Below are 16,846 nucleotides of genomic sequence, written 5' to 3'. Positions count from 1 at the left end.
AGCTGTATTGTCTTTCAATGTAAACAATTACTGTAGCAATTACTCATGTTTTGCATATACAAACAGGGCCTTAAGGAATTAGTCTAATACTATAATGCTCTGTAGTAAACAAATCATCAAACATTGTTTTCATCAACCGTTTAGAGTCAGTACACAAGGCAGTTCCATATACAGGCCATTCCCTGGTATCACGTAAATGCTTGCGATGCTTAAAACTTTACAAATTCAAAACACTTCAATCGCGATATAGGCACAAAAACATAATAACTATGACACGGTCGTACCAGCTGTTAATGTTTGAAGTGACACAGATTTCGAGCACAATTTATTGAGACTAAGCTTTGAGAGGATTAGTTGAATACAAATAAGTTCATACATCTTCACTTTGTATTAACACAGTTATATATACTATTACACACGTAATAAAATTGGCTAGTTATTTGGTTTAGCAAAATTTGTTTTTCAACATCAGATATAAAAAAGGGCGTTAAAAAAAATTTGCTTTTCAACATCAGATATAAAAAAGGGCGTTAACAAAATGTGCTTTTCAACATCGGATATAAAAAAGGGGGTTAGCAAAATTTGCTTTTTAACATCAGATATAAAAAGGGGATTAGTAAAGATAAGAGCTAGCATTCAAAAGCATGGAAAAATGTCTTTTTCAACTTCCGCAAACATCAGAAGAGCATTATTCGCGCTTCATTACGCCATTAAAACGCCCTGCTTCAGTTGAGCTCGTTAAGCCAAAATATCGGCAAAATCTTAATATTTACTAAACATAAAACATGTTTAGTTAAACATAAGTATCATGTAAGCACATGTTATATGCATATTATGACGCATTATACTAGCGTTTGACCTTACACGGTAGGAGACGTAATCTGTAAACAATTGATTCACTTTGACTTGCAAAAAAACAAAGTATTTTTTGCCATACGCATAATTTGAAAATAATTACTTACTGTAATTATTATAAACACATTACAGAACAGGTAACTATTAAACCACCTGTTAGTAAGAATAAGGTAAAAACGTAATAAATAAAACGTAAACAAGACGCGATCTGTAAAAATATAGTTTACGATAATATTTATAAAAAAGGGTTGTACCCAGGTCAACGTTAAGTCTTGGTATAGACAACAATTTTATAACAAAATTAATTAAAATCAAGATCAAATCCAGTAATAGTAATCGATCACCAATAATGCTGCCTGGTATTAGATAATATTATAGAAATCAATTAAGTAAACTAAGTGCCCAATACAACACAAAACCTGATTTGATAATTAAAAGACAAATCGTTCTATATATCCCTCAACACTAATGACAACATCAATTTGGCACCACTCAAATGTCACCTAATTCACATTCATTTACATAATAGTGAAAATGGAAATATTTTAAACAGTCAAACTACTTCTGCCGTAAGAAGATCTGGTACTCCAATGGAATAGTTGGAAAAACCAGGTCCAAGAGGGAATCAAGAAGTACAGACTCGTACATATCCCATTTAGTTTGGTAAAACAAAACGTAAAGTGAGTGATCTCGTCTGCATCCTTATTGCTTCAATAGGCCTAAGTTGGATAAATGGATGTTTCCGCTGCATAGTTGGTAACGGCGGTAATGCCAACAGTAGACACTGATTATAAATGTGAATAAAGCAAAAATCATACCAAAGATATGAAAGAAAACATAAAAAATCCATGATATATTGATATGAAACACGTAACGATTTCAAATCCATACAAAATTGATTCAGAAATTATGAAAATAATTGCGTTTTCTGAAAGGCAATAATTTTATTTGAAACGTATTGTTCAGTATTGTTAATTGCATTAAGTAAAAACAATACGTAGATACTGTCAAGAATTAATGACAAGTCAATAATGCCAAGGCTTTTATTGATCACTATTCACAGTGTCAGCAACAGAAACCTCGTGAATACACAATATCAGTCAGCATAACCTGCTATATAATCATACCAGATGCAAAATTAGATTGAAATGTTCGTTGAAAGCAAGGAATAAGGAATACAACGTGAGCAACTATTTCAGACGATAGCATCGAGGAAGATAACACCGAAGATAGCACTGACAAGGTATCTCCTAAGTTAATAATAACCTTTTAAGGTAGATAAAGTAATTGTTTATTTCAATATAATCGATATAATGAACTCAATGTGCACAATTAAAAATGAATTAAACACTTACGAGCACCACGTATTACGACGACCAGAATTCTGTCGAGGCTGTACAGGTGTTTTCGGAGTAGCCTCAGGTAAGTTTAATTTGAAGCCGGCGATCGATTTGCGTCTTTTGGCGGCAAGGGCACGTGAGGCCAGATCCGAACCTTGATGTTGCTCGGCTGGTGAGGCATGTGAACACACTTTCATGTGCGCCTGCGCTGTAGCCACCTGTAGAAGTTTGCTGGACAGACTTCGCCGCCCAAGGGCTTCGCAAGTCGCGCAACGTCCGTCATCCATGAGGGTCCTCGTGCGTTCGACCCGACCACGTTATATGCACTGAGCGTCTATTGTTTCTAGTGTGGTAGTTTAACTGATGTCATACAACGAGCGACACGCGCACTGCCGCTTATAAAAATCTTACACTACTTGTCTGGGCGAGAAATCGATATTTGGCCGAAATAAGCTTAATGCGATAATAGAGAGGCGATAAGGTTTAGGTACACGTGAATAAGCGATTCGAAATATCGTGGCATACACGGCTTCGCGGCGACCTCGAAGTGCGGCGCGCTCTAGCTTGGCGGCGCAAGCGACTGCGGTCAATTGGAGAAGCACACCCCCTTTGTAATATGAACATTCATAAAGATATCAATGATTGTGATGAATAATACGTGAACATGCATCGAATGACTGTTCTTACGTCATAAAATTACGAGGTTTTAGATGACATACGTACTTTCTGGATACTATCCAGGTGCTCATTATAGAGATGATTAAATTGCACATCAATCATTCTCTATGGAATTAGGTGAATTTATGTAATAACGTTTAATATAAATATAGCGTCATTACAAAGTCCAAACGAATGAGACGAATTTATTGAATTAAAAATATTTAGCTTTAAAATACGTATATAATATTACGTAACAATTGATTTACGATAACTTAATTAAATTATAAACATGATTCTAATCGAATTTGATTAAAGAGATTAAAATAAAATGATATTTTTTGTTGCTTATATAATGGAGTTATGATCTAGAAAATATTTTTAAGAATTTTTTGAAGGTTATAATCTCTATACATATATGTAAAATTCTCGTGTCACAATGTTCGTTCCCATACTCCTCGAATTTTTTTATGCATATTCAGTTAGTTTGAGAATCGACTACTATCTATATTTAAAACCCCTAAGTGATAAGGGGTGTCAAACCCCAATTTTTTTTTTATTTATTAGATTTTTTTTTGTTTTTATTTTTTACGATACAGCATACAAAATTACAGCGTACTTAATTTTAATCTACCCTCTACGATCAACTCTTATTTTTTATTTGTTAGTTAAGAACTTATAACTTGAACTCTGAGGTTTATATAGAGAAAAAAATCACTAGAAACCTAAAAAGTTTTCATTCCGGAAAACCGAACAGTCTCTGGGGTAGCATAGAAAAATGTTCCATGTTGGTATGTACTAAAAATTGCAAATAAATCACATTAAGGAGAAAATAAGTTCGCGGGGGCAGCTAGTAAGCATATAAGAAAGGAAGAAACATCAAGAGAAGGAATTCTGGAACCCTATATTGAATTTGATTATCTGTTGTGTGTGTCACATGTCAAACGACAATGACACAATGTCATACGCCGTGACCCTCTTGGGCAGAGGTGAATAAAAAGATGAATGCCAAGACTTTGCACCTTCGACGTCGATTGATATCGTCAATGTTGCGTTTTATTGGCACTTTGCTAATAGTAGACACGCCCTAATCAAACAAAAATATTATATAGTCAATACTTATACATTTGTGATAACGATTAGGTATGTGTATATTTATTTTATTTCACTTTATTGCGCATATTGCAACGTACACTTAAAAAATAATAATAAATAAGGTTGCTATATTCCTACTAATCGTAATTATAATTCAAATAACTATACTATTTTAATGTAATTTTAAGTAATTTCAACCACCGAATCATGTTGATGTGGTAAACACTTCAAAATATCTATGTGTTTAGAATTAAGACGATTCTTACTAATAAAACACAAATATTATTCATATGCTAGAACATCGATTGTTATAAAATTTTAATTGTTTTCAAGCAATTGATAACAGCTAAGCATAAACAATTAATCTAAGTTATAAATTATGGAATAAATTGCATTTGCAGTAATACTATAAGAGTTTTAATCTGTTGGTAAGATTAGTCTGGAGATAAGAAACCTGTTATCAAACAATGACTTGACATTGGAATTAATATAACATTAACCTATTATATGCAGAGGATTCAAATTTTTACAAGTTTTGACGGTAAATGGCTTGTTGTTGAGAAAATATCTATTATTTGATTCCTATTCTTAGATGTAAAAAATATCATCTTGATTATAAGTCTAAAATAAAAAGAAAAAAAAAAGAAAGTCAAAGATAGTAAAAACATATTTTTAAAATCAAAATCTGAAACTTAAGCTTACTATGTCGTGCCTCTCTTGACGCTATTTTTGTGTATTAATATCTTGGCTATACCGCGTCAAGTTCTTACCATTGCTAAGGTTCCGGAAGGAACACTTTCTTCAATCGCTCTAAAGTTGCAAAAATTATCTCTTTAAAATACGAAGATTGTATATACTTGGGGATGTAATACGCAATTTTAAGTATAAAAATCTTTGGATTGGAATAAGAGAACATGGAAATGACATGGCCCTGTAGCAAACATAAAAACTTTTTTAGTGTTTATATGAAAACCATACAACCATATTTCCTTAAGCTGTTTCACCACACAAAAAAGGTGGCCATATTTTTTTTTATTATGCTTCAATGTGACTCTTATCTTTATTACACAGATTAGAAAACTTGCTTGAGTAGAGTCTTTACTGGACTTGATTCTTAGAGTAATTAAATTTTATATTAATAAATATAGGTACTAAATCATTAATTCATTTACTTGTAATACATTTCTATATAATATATAGAAATTACGTCCGTGTTTATAACAACGACGCCAATAGAATACATTGAACAAATTGTTGTGTAACATTGTACTCTCGCGTCGTTAACAAACTATAAACCAACATATCAATAACAATTTATTCAACGCATTTAAAAGTTCTGAAGGTCGACGCTTTTATAAGAAAAACACATTTGTATTAGTATTAATCTCGTATTTTTAGCATTGCTGACTAACGTTTCAGACTGGGTAAAAATAAATTTCTGCCGCCAAAATCACTGACCTGTCCAGTACGATACTCATATGCCTATGTAAATTAGCTTTCAGGTCTCGCCGAGTATACGGGGCTTGCGGGGTCTGGGGTGAGGGAGGCGGGGTCCCAGAGGGGGCCCGCTTCCCTATCAGCACCCGCAACTCGGCCATCAGCGTCTGCACCATGCGGAACACGACTTATCACCACTGCGTCACTTAAGCTTATGTTTTTATTTGAGTCTTAATCAATCAGCTTGCCAAAACCCATTGGCTCGACCGTTGCATCGTCCAATTGTAACAGTTCCACGTGATAATCACTATCATCAATATCAATGCGAGCGTCTTCGCCTAGCGCGTGCGAGTTGTACACTGTCGGATCTCGTTCGCAATTGACCTCGTCGCTTTTTATAAGTCCGCAAGGTGCTCCCGACTAAATAATTCACAGTATTATATTTAGGCAGAAAGTTCGGTACAAGTGGAGGGTTGGATTTTTATTTCATTCAAGGGTCACTATGGTGAAGGGTGAAAGACCCCGCACGCGTGCTTCTAATACATTAATTACCAATAAACAATGAAAATGTAGGTCAGCTGCAGCGGAACAAAGGCTGCGCGAGGAAATAAGGTCAGACGAGTGTTGTTGGGTTCACAAATTGAGAGCTAAATGGGGCACTCTTCCGACGTGGAATAAGACCAAGGACGACAGAAACATGCAAACAAGTCAAGTAATGATTATTCAGACGTCTCTGGTGATGAATGCAGACAGTGAATCATCTGCACTGCAATAAAAAAAATCAATGGCGCTACAACTTTTTTAGGTCTGGGCCTCAGACTTCTGTATCTATTTCATGATCATTTGTTTATCTAATAGGCAAGTAGGTGATCAGCCTTCTATCCCTGACACACGCCGTCACTGATACAGAACTCTGTTTTATTTAAGGTCTATAATACAATCAGAAAAATGTGTGTGTGTAAAGATATCCTAGCATTTAAAATAACCGACTTTGAACATGAATTGTGCGTGCGGTTCAGGGAGAGGTAGAAATAGAAACACCTGACACAACCGACACCGGAAGTGTGGCTGGGCGAACGTACGACGGCGTCTATTAAAAGTTTAGAGTATTAAAAAATATTTATTGAGAAGTATTCACGCTCGTTCTTGATAAGTCAAATAAAAAAGTGAATATATTAAGCATAATACAATTGAAACTTTGTGAGAAGGTCCTAAAACAAAGGCAAACAAAGGCATAAGCAAACCGTGACTCAAACAAAATCCTGACACATTGTTTCTTGATCGACTAGGCCGTTCTAGAGTTAGAACAAAACTTTCACCAATATCGTGAATTGACAAGATTAGATCAGTATTATAGAGTGTAATCGACAAGCGTAGAGCCTAATGCTTCCGACGTTAGCACAATGTATAAAGGAAGTATCCGCGATTTCCTGGATCATATAGGAATGACTGATCGTAGCGAATCGTTGAAAGTTGACGGAATGATTTCATGTCCACTATTAATCGACACTTATACAACGTCGTAAAAAGTTGTGTTGACAGTAAACAAGATAATGAGATTCTTCTTAAATGATTGATAATTATCATACACGTCCCATTTTAAGACAATTGATTGGTTTCACTTGACGTGAAAAACTGCAAGTTAACAATAGCCTCGACATCCCTGACCTATTTTTCGGTGTCAATTAATTCGGACAACATTCATACCACACAGGTCGTAACAACACTTGTAAGTAATATTAATAAGCCCCTTATTCGCCATACAATATAGTTTACCGTCCTGTTGAGGAATTATTAGGTTAAGGACGCGATTAAAGCTTGACCTAATTCAGATAAACCTAATGCAACACTTACAGGTGGTACTTCAGATGGTCCTCCAGGTTATTTGAGTATAGTTTTCTGTTCTGGAAGTTTCCACACTTAACAATCACTTAAAAATTGTAAAACAAACGTTCACTATGAAGCAGCGCGGTGTACAAAATGAGTGCGCGCGTCCCTCTTCCCGTTCGGTGAATGAGGGTTGGGAAGGGTGGCGCCATAGCTGTTGCCTTGTGGCTACGCGTCAATCAATATGCGAGATGAGAAGACAGGCTAATCGACAAGCTGTTGCTGTGTAATCAATATTCATACATACAATAACAATAAAAAGCAAATAGTGTTTGAAGGAACTAACGACAAATTTATTCAGTCAGTAGTGAAATCGAATAAGGCTATTTTACATTAAATATTCAAAACTCTTGCACTTGAAATCGACGTTTCGTGTATCGTGAACTGAATATTCGTTCATGTGAAGCGAGTTGCGGATATGTAGTTCAGGATTACGATTTATATAATCAGAGTGAACTTAGGTAATTAGTTTCAGTTTCAACCTTGACATGACTGAGAAATTAAAATGATATGTATGTAATATATAATAATAACCACCAGAAAGAAATCTATCAATCAAAAATATCCATTACGTTGAGTACAGTAATTTAAAATCGAAGTTTTCTTTACTTTAAAACAATACTCTGTTAACCAATTTAATATGAAACCCAACAATTATTATAAACCTACAAAAAATGAACAAAAGCCGATATACCAAAGGAACGAAACAGGTTTTTTGTATGCAAAGCGGTGCAAGGTTCGAGTGCAACGCCGATTGCATACATTTTGTTCAGTGCCACCAAATTTTGTGTGACATTCAGATTTTATACGAAATCTTACATAAAATACAAACCACATGATAATATAAATTGCAACATTACAATGTTTATATGTATAATCCGTATAAAAAATATATACTATTATTATCTGCTAAGATCACGTTGATCAGGAATATTTTAAATCTAATATATAAAATTCTCGTGTCACGGTGTTTGTAAATAAACGCCTCTGAAATGGCTCGACCGATTTTCGTGTAGTTTTGTGTTCATATCGGTTAGTTCTGCTAATCGGACAACATCTATTAATTTTGAGGGTGGTCCGGTCTAACCTTAATTTTTTTATTTTATTTTTAGACAATTTTTGTTTTTATTTTTTTTATGATACAGCATACAAATATACATACAACCCTTAATTTTCACCCCTACAACTCTTTTTTATATTTGTTAATTACAAACTTATGACTCGATTCTACTTTTAAAACTCTTGTTTAGGTATATAGAGCAGAATTCATAGATAAACCTAAAAGTTTTCATTCTGGAAATCTTAACAGTCTCTGGGGTAGCATAGCAAAATGTTCCATGTTGGTATGTACTAAAAAGGTAGGCTACAAGCACATTAAGGCGAAACGAAGTTCGCGGGGGCAGCTAGTATAAAAATAATAAGGTGTGGTTGTAACCATAGTTTGTTAATTCCATATAAAATGGTTACCATAGCAACAAACTCTCTAACCTTCACTTAGCCAGACACCCTGCACGTGTTATTTATCTAAAAAGGAACATTGGCTATCATTTTCAAATGCAATCAACGAAATCAGGGCGATAGGGAACAAAATGATACTAACGATGTGATATAACAACGCAAGTTACGCAACGCTGTTACGTGCGGTGTAATGACACGCACTATCTCTGCTATCGAAACGCATCGTTGCGAGAACCGACAGCAAACGATTCGTCTAACGTGCTGTTATCGGTGCATCGTATTAATTACTTAAGTTATGCACTTTACCGGTTATGTGTAAGTGCTACTGGCATTTAAATAATCATATGATACGACTCGTTTAGTTTTGTTTTTATTTCGTCCGTCGATATACTGAATTTACTGTATGGAGAATAACTTTCGTCTATTATACTATGGCTAAAGCTTGCGACTATTGAGGTCGTGTTCGAATCGCCATGGATTTTTACACGCTTTATATTAGCTTCACCTGTATACGTATGTATGTATGTATGTAACCGACTCCTTCGGACTCGATTTAGACCCACTTTAAACGGACAGATTTTATTCAAATTTTGAGCACCTGTCAAAGATCGATGACAATGCAATAATCCGAAAAAAATTAACTAAAAAATAAATAAACAAATAATAGTTTAAAAAAACTAAAAAACACGCTTTTAAAGCATATCAAACTAAAACGAGGCTGAAAATGGTAATGAACAAAAAAGACTGGTATTATTGTGAAAAAGCGTGGGTTGCTCTATAGACGAAAAATATGGCAACACTTTTTAGTTTGATGTGCTTTAAAAGCGTGTGTTTTAGATTTTTTAAACTATTATTTATTTTTTTAATGTGCGCTTGCTCTTACTGTGAGGGAACTGGCATACGAAAAATTGACGACATGTGTCAAGCACAGAAAAAAAAAAATTTTTCAACGAAACGGATGCAATCTGTGGCCAATTCGTATATAGGGTTGTAGCGCCATTGGATTATTATTACTAAAAAAAATAAGTGTTAAACGTTCGTGATCGTTCGTCTCTGAAAAAAAATAAAAATATGTAGGTACTTTCAAATACTCTAATATTTTTGTGTGTAGTTCCACTTGAAGAAAATTAAACTATTACAAAAATAACCTCAGTTAATTAGTGGAAACATTGGTAAAAACAATCAACAAAAACTCGAATCTTGTTATTTCAATATGTAATATTTTACAATAATATATCACGTAATGTGCGTTGTTCATAAAGCGTTGGCTATTTATAAAAATATATGTCCAAAGTAGAACCGGATACATTAATAATTGTGAAACGCATTGACTATAAAGAATTGAAGTAGACTACGAAATAAATTTATAGACTTGACGAAAAATTAATAGAACACAAAGTCAATGTAATTTATTTAATTGTTTTTTGTATTTTGTTTGAAGGACTGTTTCCGGACCATTCTTTACATACCGTATATTTTTAGGATACCTTAAAAACATATTAAGATATATACGGCAAGTCTACATTAAAACTTAAGTCGCATAATTAAGGATAAAATTGGGTCATATTTTATTATTATTTTTAAATCCTAATACAACACGTATGTTTGAAATATAAAAGAAAATATAACTTCACAAATTTTACACACATCAATTATATTAGAACATAAAAATTTTAAACTAGCAAGGAATAAATTTTTTAGTGAATACTACAATCCAGTCGTGTACTGGAAAATTATAGAAGAATTTTGTTAACATCTAAATCTAATTTAACTACAAGGATTGTATTACACAAGTACATGCCAATGACGTGACAGTAATGGTCCGTGGAGATAATTAAACAAACATCAATACAGTATAGTTAGATACACTAAGAGCTATGGACAAGATTGATATATGGTATGATAAAATCGCTGCATAATGTCGATGTTATTATTATGCAACGCGTGACATGTTTTATAACGTACCTTATGTAATACTTTTATGTCCTTTTTGCAAAACACATTCAAGTTACAAATGTAAACTATGAAGGTCGAGAGAAATCAACAGATTACTGGGCAAACCATTTGTATGAAATGATAAACAAGAGGAATTAGCGTCGGTCCGAGTTAATCTGACCGCAAGGGAACGGGCGCCATCGACTTTCGCTTTCTTTGTTGTGAAAGTGATGATTGCGAATGCAACAAAGCAATATCTTGCATCCTAAACTCATCTATTGAGAATTTACTGTGCGTCAACATTTACACGAAGATAGGCCGTGAAACTTTCAAAGTAATTATCTGTAATTGCATTCAGTTAACTGCTAAGGTTTTAACTTGTATGTGCATAGGTGTGACGGATTAGTTTTTTAAAAACATGTTGCTAAAGTGTGCATAATTATCTCTAGCTGTAGATGAATATTCAGAGGTAACTTGGATTAATTGCGTGTACGATGAACAGAGATCTACGCGTTGCCAAGTCGGTCAATGCAATCGATAAGGAGTGGTTGTGGAGTATTTTAATTTGTCTCTGTCTATTCTCTTCTCGTTACACGTTCGAACAACTGCTGAACATGAAAACAAAAGCAAGCTTTCTAAACGATGACTTTCTCCTAAGTTCGGCACGTAGATATTAACTGCCCTTTATTAACCACAAATTATCTACAGATTAGAAAACGTTATCACGCGATGCATTGGCTTCCTATACCAGATTATTAACTCTAACATAATAAGAAAGTTCACGAAGGTACTACAAGTGTACTATGTAGATCTGGTTGTCTAGTACCTACATAATTTCTTTTTACTATTAACAAAAGACTTCGTACACAAAAGTATATGAATAAGACATATCAATATTCATACTTTTTAACTGTGCCAAATAAAATGTTATATGTTACGATGACATATTAGCGTAGGTTGCGAATATAACTTTAAATGTACATTATTTCAGCAAATATTCTCCGTAGGTGTGTAACAGAAAATCGCCCTAGAAGGTGAGCAATCATGGGCGTGGAGTTTACTTAACATTCAAGCACTCAAGGCTCATGTTTACGACGTTATCTAAACTGATGAAAAATTCATTGTAACTAAGGTGTTTCAAAGGTTTGGCTACTCATGTAAAAAATCTTGCGACACGACAACTCTATTTAGATAGTTGATTCCTATATTTTATTATTTTTAGGCGAGTAGGTGATCAGCATTCTACGTATTAGACATACCAGAGCTCTTTACTCTGCAACTTTTAATAGCGTCAGCGCGACACAAGCGCGATATAGAAAAAAGTACATGGAACTTTTATCAAAAAACCCGGTAGGTACTTAAGGCTGTCGTTATTAAAAGACAATCAATATCAAAGGAAGAAGGTATAATAATTCCTCAATTTTCCGTTACGCACACACAGTAAATCCATTGCTTCACAAGTGGGCTGAAATGCAAGCTACGGCGTAACTAACGTCACAAAGTTCAGTTCAGTTTGTGTTATTTTAGTCTAACTACAGGTGTATTGTTTAAAAATAGCATGACATGTTAAAATAAAATGGGGAGAATTGAAATTAGTATGTAATTTATACAACGGTTTAAATTATAGTTAGCATTGTTAAATAGATGCTAATTGAGTCATAAAAATGGATGACCGACTAATTCAAGGTCGCTCGAATCATTTGCATAAAAAATAAACAAAAATAACAAACGTAATATTAGTAACTAGTTTAACAAAATTCGTTACGACTATAGTCTTTTTAGTATACTTTGCGTTATGACTATTCGTGTGTCTTAAAGAGATTTGGCTGTTTCCCGGTGATGCGTGACTTTCAACGCTGTCGTGCGTACAAACTCTTTTTGTACTTTTCATCTTTGTACTTGGTCATAGTAACAAGGGAAGCAGCAGGTGCCGTTAGAAAATTTTCAAGGATTCCATATAAAACGTATTTGATTTGAACACACGAATGTCATAGTTCGCGCTTAGCTGAATCCCACCCATAATCAATTACGAAACTCGATTAAAATTTCACAACCGCCTATTTTTGTACAAATTAATAAGAACATTCATAAATCATACGATAGCCTTGCATTATTACTTGTTAAAAGTTCACAGTGCTAGCTAAATATACCGGTTGTTTCACCTTGAATTACACAGTTTATTTCGCCCGATACAATTTGATGAAAACCAGCCTTTACATTTCTTGTGAATGAAAATTTCAAACAAAGAACATTTCCACTCAGCGATTTGAAAGTTAAATCGTTTACGTTCTCGATTTTAAAATTCACGAACCTTTGTTAGATTTCCGTCTGAAATTATATTCTAACGTTAATAATATGTAATGACCCGATTATCAGTACAAAAGACGTATTAGGCAGAAATAGTCGAATCAGAAACAAAATTAATTACTTAGTGGTTAATAATAATTTTTAGCAATTAATAAAATTAGTATAGTCGTTATTAGACTAGTGTGAAAACATGTTATTGTGTAACTCGTAAGATTTTATTACAGTAAATATTATGTTAAAAAAACTAGGTGAAACAGATTATGTTGTTATTTAACGATAAAAGAAACTTAATAGGAAATACAATATATTCTATAAAAACCATAGTATACAATATACATACTTTTTGCTTTAGTGGCTATTAACTTTAGTTAATGTCCGAAGTCAAATAACAAGGGAGGCTTACAACTCGTGTATGCCATTGTATATAATAATAAATAAAGTCATATTTAGTACCTAATTATATCCAATTTTTTTTAATACCTTTGAAAGGTATTGTTTACGGATTCATTAGAATAAAAAAAAAACGTCTATAATAGAGGATACTGTGCCTTCTTGATTTTTTATTCAGATAAAAATAATTACAACTTGGTAGTTATATTTTTAGGTGAAATAGTGCAGGACAATTTGAGTTAGTATTTGATACTATGAAAATGTCTCGATGTCTCTAGATTATTTGATAATTCTTTAGTATTAGACACTCCTAAGTAAACCGCTTATATCAAATACTTCAGTCTGTACGGAGACAAATTAACAAAAATCATAGACTAAATAGATAATATTCAAGCTCAATTCTTAATACTACAAATATTTATGCATATATTCTAGGTATCAACTATCAGAGATACATTAGAATCAGGGTTAATTAGAAATGTTGGTAGCTCCCAAGGTTTAAACTTGACATTTGCTACACAATGATAATGAATAATCAATATTTGTTACATACCAAGAGACGAGTTAAAACAGTTTTTATGTATATTATACTGACTTACTATATTTAAATGACAGCATTGTAAAAAACTATGTAATGTAAAACCTATTTTAAGAGAGTAAGTGTGGAGTTTCTTGTCCATTCTTCTCAACACGAAACTATCTTTTGGAAGGGGCAACTAGAAACATCTTTATATTTCATTTAACGTTCAAAAGTGCCATTTTAGGTAGTCTAATTGAAATAAATGATTTGACTATTGACTAGTCTACAGTAGTACAATATCTGCGCCATGCCGTGTAATAACTAGTGACCATCAATGGCTACCACGCTGTCAGGGCGTTTATATTAAGATTTGATACAACGAAAGCTTGACTTACCCGATAAAGTTTTTAATGAAACAATACACGGCAAATAGGGTCGCATCGTTGAGGCCAAGTTCTGGCTTGATCCTGGGCAGAGCTATGGATGGTGACGCCGAGTCCGGCGGCGGGCCGCGCACCTCCGGCGTAGCCGCGCTCATGGCGGTCCGCGGCCGCTCGCCTGCCGAGTGAGGAGCGATCGTGAGGCCTGCTCAGAAGCCTTCACGCTCAACCACCGGCCGGCACCAGCGGCGCCTCGCGGCACACCGCGTCTCCGCAAGCTGCTCGAGCGAGAGCCGGGCGGACGCCGGCCACAATACGATATCGATCGCGTTCGTCGCGCCTGCGCTGTGATCGCGACGCTCGTTCGCGCGTTACACGTCCAGCATGAGGAACGCGAGGTAGATAACGAGAAAGAACCACGGGCAGAACAAGTACATGCAAACCGACATTGTTAGCCTTTTAAAGTCTGTTTAAGTTATAAAATGTCTTTGGGAATTTTATGGGAGTGTATGGGATGCACGTGCGGCGCGTGCGTCTGTCGGCGCGGCGGCACTCTGACTGGACGTGCCTGTGGCGTGCTCGCGCTCTGCCCGATATCCGCTCACCACACACTATCTATACGTTCCGCTCATACGCACCGTCAACACCTTGATTTACATGCTGAAGATGCGATAGCCATAAAGCCACAAAAGGAAACCGTAACTTTATTTAAAATCCATATTCGATAACTTGTGAAACGTTTGTACGTAAATCCAAATGTTTAGATTTACCTCAATGCAGTAAATTTGAATTATAAAAAGGAACGCAAGCCACGAATCTATGCGGATATTTATTCTTTATTGAAGTAGACATAAACGGTAAAAATAGAACTGATAACTAAAATAAATCGATACTTGAACAATACTCTCTTTCATTGTAATAATTACTGTAGTCCTGATTATTACAAAGTGTACACTATCGTTTTATCGATAAAAGTCACGATTGAAGTGATAATATCATTGTTAAATGTTGAAATATAAATTGCATATCTTTATTACAGACAATACAAATTATAATATAATAAAATAGATGACTATTAATAATCATGAGCAACAACGCACATGAAATACGAAACCCTAAATAGTAGATCCACGGTCAATGTCCCCACGCGAACTTCGTTCGCCAAGTAACGAGTGATCATTAAAAAATTACTTTTAATTGCGGTGAAATCATTCAAATTTTTTCTCTTCATAATTGGTAGAAAAACATCATGTACTTTTAATTTGAAAGACACTCGAAGAAATAAGTAGATAATTTAAAAAAACTGGACGAATAGTTTTATTATTATGGTTATATTATATCAGAACATAGTATTCAAAGCTTGATAGAGTATATAATACTGATTTAGGCCACCAAAAGTCAACTCTATGCGATATTAGGTTGCGATCAGATCCAAAAAACTAACAATTTTAAAAGTATAGTAAAAAATAGATAGGTATGTATATATATGTAATTTGGTAGGCAAATTTAATAATTCAAAACTAAAAAAAAAATTAAAACGTTAACTCTTAATGAACGATCATGAGTACGGCTACAATAAGGTCACATACATTGACAGCTTACAAAGCTGTATTGTGATAGAAAACAGGACAATCAACTTCTAAGAAGATAATTTAACCCTGACGATAACGTCCTACTCGATTACTGGGAACATAAGTGAGTCAGGAATTACACTGTAAAAAAAAAGATAAGGAAAATCCTGACCATTCGCAGAGGTAAACAATGAGAAAATTAATTGGAACATCTGTCTTGATAAGTATTGAGGATACTGGGCTTATGCATCGTAAATGTCACGATTTTTTGGGTCACGTATAAAGGATATTTTAATTCAAATTAATTACATTACAAAACGTTCTTAAAAAGGAAAGTTTCCAGCTCCTTTTGTGCTACATAAATATAGCAATGAACTCATTCCTAAGACATTTTCACCGGGTTAAAAGTTTCGCAAGCAACAAATTAAATAAATATTTACGGACCTATTATCCATACTGCATATAACACCGTTAGAGTTGCAATGGTTTAGGGAATAAATAGGGTACATTTAGTCCATGTTTTTTAAAGAAGAGTTTCAAAAATCGAATCGTGGTTTTATAACAAAAATCACTGTTTATATTCAAAATATCATCAGGCGTAGATGAAATACAACATAGTATCGTCAAAATAATATGATCAGAAGCCAAGACCTTTGCTAAGTGCAAAGCAATAATAATTGTAAACACAAATCGTGAATTTATCACGACACGGTATAAATTAATTACCACAGAAATTACATTTTCACAACAGCAGATTTTATTTATTGAGGAGGAAATTACAATACTCATGTAAAATATTCAAGCACATAATATACAATGTAGTCAGGTAAATTATATACGTTTAAATTATGAAAACAAAACATAGACACATAGCAGTCAGAGCAGAACATATAAATTATTTACATTGCATACTGCGTTATGAACAAAAAAATAATTTGTCAGGATTTTAAAAATAAATTAATAGTTGTGTATATTGCAACAACTAGAACATAAAACTAACAAACAAATAATATT

At 34.0% G+C, this 16,846-nt stretch overlaps 1 protein-coding gene across 5 annotated transcripts in view; it reads right to left on the bottom strand.

The window, feature by feature from the left end:
• Nucleotides 1-16,846, bottom strand: part of LOC125059813 (protein bunched, class 1/class 3/D/E isoforms-like) — a 156,855-nt gene that overhangs the window by 25,335 nt on the left and 114,674 nt on the right. The window contains exon 1 of one of the 5 annotated variants that reach the window (XM_047664439.1): nt 14,277-14,827. The exons of 2 other annotated variants lie outside the window; for them this stretch is intronic. In XM_047664439.1, coding sequence (XP_047520395.1) covers nt 14,277-14,419 — 143 coding nt within the window. In that variant the 5' untranslated portion in view covers nt 14,420-14,827. Of the gene's footprint in view, nt 1-2,210; nt 2,738-5,405; nt 5,738-14,276; nt 14,828-16,846 lie in introns of those variants that run through there. 2 more of the 5 variants (XM_047664438.1, XM_047664437.1) reach the window with 2 other exon arrangements.

The sequence above is a fragment of the Pieris napi genome, chromosome 20, assembly GCF_905475465.1.
Source record: "Pieris napi chromosome 20, ilPieNapi1.2, whole genome shotgun sequence".
Lineage (NCBI taxonomy): Eukaryota > Metazoa > Arthropoda > Insecta > Lepidoptera > Pieridae > Pieris > Pieris napi.
The sequence above is the reverse complement of the archived record's forward strand: the minus strand, read 5'-3'. Positions and strand labels throughout refer to the sequence as shown.